The sequence below is a fragment of the Etheostoma cragini genome, unplaced genomic scaffold, assembly GCF_013103735.1.
Source record: "Etheostoma cragini isolate CJK2018 unplaced genomic scaffold, CSU_Ecrag_1.0 ScbMSFa_1523, whole genome shotgun sequence".
NCBI classification, from domain to species: domain Eukaryota; kingdom Metazoa; phylum Chordata; class Actinopteri; order Perciformes; family Percidae; genus Etheostoma; species Etheostoma cragini.
This window is the reverse complement of record NW_023265587.1, coordinates 51,827-56,061: the sequence shown is the minus strand read 5'-3', so window position 1 is coordinate 56,061 and position 4,235 is coordinate 51,827. Positions and strand designations below refer to the sequence as shown.

General features: G+C 45.1%; 1 protein-coding gene and 1 long non-coding RNA gene across 4 annotated transcripts in view; one reads left to right on the top strand and one right to left on the bottom strand.

Moving 5' to 3' along the window:
* LOC117940013 overlaps positions 1–4,235 on the top strand; it is a 17,784-nt gene that overhangs the window by 12,026 nt on the left and 1,523 nt on the right. The gene's annotated exons all lie outside the window — the stretch shown is intronic.
* The window catches only part of slc41a2b (solute carrier family 41 member 2b), a 48,044-nt gene continuing 45,871 nt past the window's right edge, over positions 2,063–4,235 (bottom strand). For all 3 annotated transcript variants that reach the window (XM_034865386.1, XM_034865388.1, XM_034865387.1), the window contains 2 exons: positions 2,400–2,602; positions 2,063–2,334 (listed from right to left, as the gene is read on the bottom strand). In XM_034865386.1, coding sequence (XP_034721277.1) covers positions 2,417–2,602 — 186 coding nt within the window. In that variant the 3' untranslated portion in view covers positions 2,063–2,334; positions 2,400–2,416. The remainder of the gene's footprint in view (positions 2,335–2,399; positions 2,603–4,235) is intronic.

Here is a 4,235-nt window from a genome sequence, read left to right as displayed (position 1 = left end):
GGTAAGGACTACTAGCCAGTCAGGAGCAGGGTATGAGGGCCCTGACAGTACCTAGGTAAGGACTACTAGCCAGTCAGAGGCTTAAAAATAATATGATAAGAGTTCGGCCACTTGTCAGAAAATAACCAGAAATGAGATTCTTCCAAATTCAAAAACATTTATTTAGACATTTTTTGGCTCATAAGAGCCACAACTGCACATGAAAGGTTTCATACCGAAAAGGGAATATATATGTCCACTTTGAACCCTTTAGCTGACAACTTTGATCTCTAGAAATAGTCCCATGCCGGTAATTAAAATATAACAATGATGTTGATTAGTCAGAAGTGCGTTAAAACATGAAAGCTGCCGATTAATTAGTGACTAAGTGGGAACGCAGGTGGTTGACGTACCACGCAGGTGACTTCGTGGTTGGTTTTATAGAACCGGAGGCTGACAAGATGAAGGGAAAAGTAGCTGTAAAGTGGCTGGTCCAAAGCAATAACAATGACCCGGTCAGTCAGTCACGTAGCGCTGCGCTACATGGATAACGTTGCTACGGCTGCAGCTTTCCCTTCTCCCACAGCCATTTGTTGTTTACATGACAATAATACAGAAATTAAATAGCATTCTTTGAAGCAGTGGGTCCTTGATTTTTAATGTCTAGCGTCCGCTGATTTTGCCAAACTACGGCCGCTGCGCTGTAGCTAGCTAGCTAATTAAGCTAACGTTAACTTCTTGAGTTGGTGTAAAACACTAGCCATGTTTCCATCCACACGGTTTTCTTTCATGCTTGGTTTTATATAACAGGAGAATGACAAGATGAAGGGAAAATCCAAAGCAATAATAATAACCCGGTCAGTCAGTTGGTCACGTAGCGCTGCGCTACTTGGACACCGTTGCTACGGCGGCAGCTTTCCCTTCTCCCACGGCCATGTGTCGGTTATATGACACTAATCCAGAAATGAATGGTATTATTTGAAGCAATGGGTCATGATTTTGGACCAGAGCAGCTTCTCATTTCTAGCGTCTATCCGTCAGTCAACAAACAACAGTCGCTGCGCTGTGGCTAGCTAGCTAATTAAGCTAACGTTAACTTCATGAGTTGGTGTAAAACACCAGCCATGTTTCCATCCCCACGTTTTTATGCAAATTAAGTATTATGTAATGAAGAATGCCTTCTGGACACAGTAATATTCAATGAATTTGAGAAAGTTTGTGCGTTGGACCTCATCGGATTTTCTCTTGATTGGTAACCAGCTTAAAATTAATTGACGGAAACTTCATTTGCAGAATAAATAACGAATTGCGATCATGTCTTTACATTTTACAGTTGCTACTGGCCATAAAACGTAGACTTTTTTTCCCATTTCCTCCATGTATCTCTGCCTTATTTGCATAAAATAACGGCTATTTTAGAGATTGTTACTGGCATTTACCCATAGCAATGTCTTGATAGAGTTAGTGTTGTCTTACTATATCTTGATATGTCGCTATTAACATGTGCAACATGAATTATTTGTAGGTAGACGGCGCGATCCAGTGTAGTTTTAACGTTGCTGGGGCTTCTGGACACTAAACATGATGACATGACCTACATTAATTTTAAAATGATTGAATGATTTTGTGACACTTTCGTCCGCTGTCCCTACGCAAACGCATCAGGTTAGAAAACATTGAAAAACTGCACAGACATGTCTCGATCCAGCCTCATCCTTGTTGAAGGATAAATATTAAAATAGGGAAATAAAGGCATACCTGCAACGTATGGATTGAGCTTGAGCTGAGTTTGGTGAAAACAGAGAAATAAAAACACGTAGACATAGGAAGAAATCTAGACTCCTCCAACCATCGTTACAAATTTGTGTTATTCCCGTCGTATATAACCCGGGTGCTGGTAGACCTGCTAACGTGGTCTCTCGGGTAAACTTCACTTTCGTGCCTCCGTCCCAGCCGTCTGCGTCCCCCCACCGACTCGGTGTCGCGAAGCCGTGTTACACAAGGTAGGTTACTAAGTTTGTGACACAGTGGGGGGTAAAACCCCCAAAATCCACACCAACTGAAGAGATCTCCTCAGCGTTGTGGCTGACGGCTGGTGTTTTCCTCCTCCTCCTCCTCACAAGACCATGTTCATAAAATGCAAGTGCTTTGGTGCAAACTATGCAAAGGGAAAACCTGTACCGAGAACAGTCAAAATGTCTGGAATATGATGTCTTTTGTGTGTAATTTAAAAAAAACAAAACAAAGAAAAGCGGGGAGGGAGAAAATAGCTTCCAAACCGCCATGTGCTTCAAGTGAAGTGAAGCAAAGGAATGTGCTGGCCAGCGAGAGAAGGGCACCGACATTCCCACAAGGCTTAAGGTAAAGTGAGGAGTCGGAGGTGGGGGGAGGGGCAGGAGCAGCGTCCCACGCCCCCCCGCCCCCCCTCATCGCCGCCTCAGTCGCCCACATCGCTGTCTTGATCCCCTATGACCCACAGGAAGTGGAAGCTGAGCGCCAGCAGGGCGGTGCCCAACAGGTCGCCCAGGGCCGTCAGGTAGGGGATGGAGAAACTGTCGGGGTCCTTGCCGCTTCGCCACATGGAGTGCACCATCCAGTCGGCTATGCACAACAGCAGCAGCACCTGCGAGAGAGAGAGAGAGAGAGAGACAGAGAGAGGGAGAGAGAGAGAGAGAGAGAGAGAGAGAGAGAGAGAGAGCAGGGTTTGACTGTGGCTTGTATGAGGATATTAGGAAGCCTACTTCTCTCAGAAAGAACAGGACGACTGCATGGAATGAATCATCGCATGGGATTCTGCATCGATGCAGTGACTCACCATAATCAATTATTGGCTACTGATGGTACTTGTTGATTTTCGGGGTCACTGCTTTTTTGGTTTCTGCCTTTTGTGTCCAGAGTCTGCTGAACTACACACACATGCTCAGGACCTATACATGCACAAATGGAGGTGCTCAACAGCAACTGGCAGTGCCCAGGAGGTGAAGTGGCATCTCTCCAGCCACCAATCCACACTCCCTACTTTATGGTCCATACGGGGACTTGAACCAGTGACCCAACCCAACTCCCTACAGACTGAGCTACTGGCCCCCCCAAATATATGTCTGACTTCTGGAATTTGTCAATGGAAAACCATGTGTAGAACTGTATAATAATATTAAGTAGGTGACTCATCGGGATGTCGAATCGATTTGAATCCTTGTCTAATTGAAGCTTCACACCCCTATGGGGGAAACATTGAACCAGGATTAAGACTTCACTTTACAAAGACTCACTATATAAGCCAGAATATAACTTAAAAATGAATAATTTGAAGTTGTTGGGAAGATTACGGAGCACCTGTGATTTTATTTTAATACCCTCCGCTACGGCAGTTAGCACGCATTAGCTCGGAGGCTAACTTGGCTCGTTTGCATCATTAAGTGAACGTCTTTGTTACCCTGAACGTCGCCCTAAACCCCCTCTGGCAGTTCAATACAGCGTTGATCGATAACAAATGCCTGAAAAAGACGAACAAATCGCATCCGTGTGGATCAGCTACATCTGATTGGACTGAGACAGTTCTGAGTAAAACAGAGGACAGAAAACAGAGGCTAAGAAGAGGAAGTCTTAGTGTAATCCGTAACCAAAAAGGGCAGAAAGAAAAACAAGATGGAGACAAGAAGAAGCTCGTGTTATCCAGGCTGGGAGGAATAGGTGCTAAACCCTTCAAGTGTAGTGGGAGCCGAGTGGAGGGCGATTAATGGGCGAAGCAGCCGGCCGAGAGACGAGTTAAGGGAGCGTTATTCATAATTCAAGTTTCCACGCATGGAAGGGAATGGGTGCCGGGAGTAAAGAGAGAAGTCTATTAAAAGATAAGGACGGGTCTATAATTTTGTGGGGAGTGAGCTGTCCCAAGTTGGCAGAGCGAACATTAAGAAGAAGAAAAAAAAATGATATGGCAGTCGTGGAAAGATACCGACATGTTGAATGAATACAAGCATCGATGATGGCATGGAGGATGCTTGATGTTCTGTGTGAGAAACTGCACTTAACTGTGAATGGACTGGTCCCTTAACTGTGAACGGACTGGTCCCTTAACTGTGAACGGACTGGTCCCTTAACTGTGAATGGACTTGTCCCTTAACTGTGAACAGACTGGTCCCTTAACTGTGAACGGACTGGTCCCTTAACTGTGAACAGACTGGTCCCTTAACTGTGAACGGACTGGTCCCTTAACTGTGAATGGACTGGTCCCTTAACTGTGAACGGACTGGTCC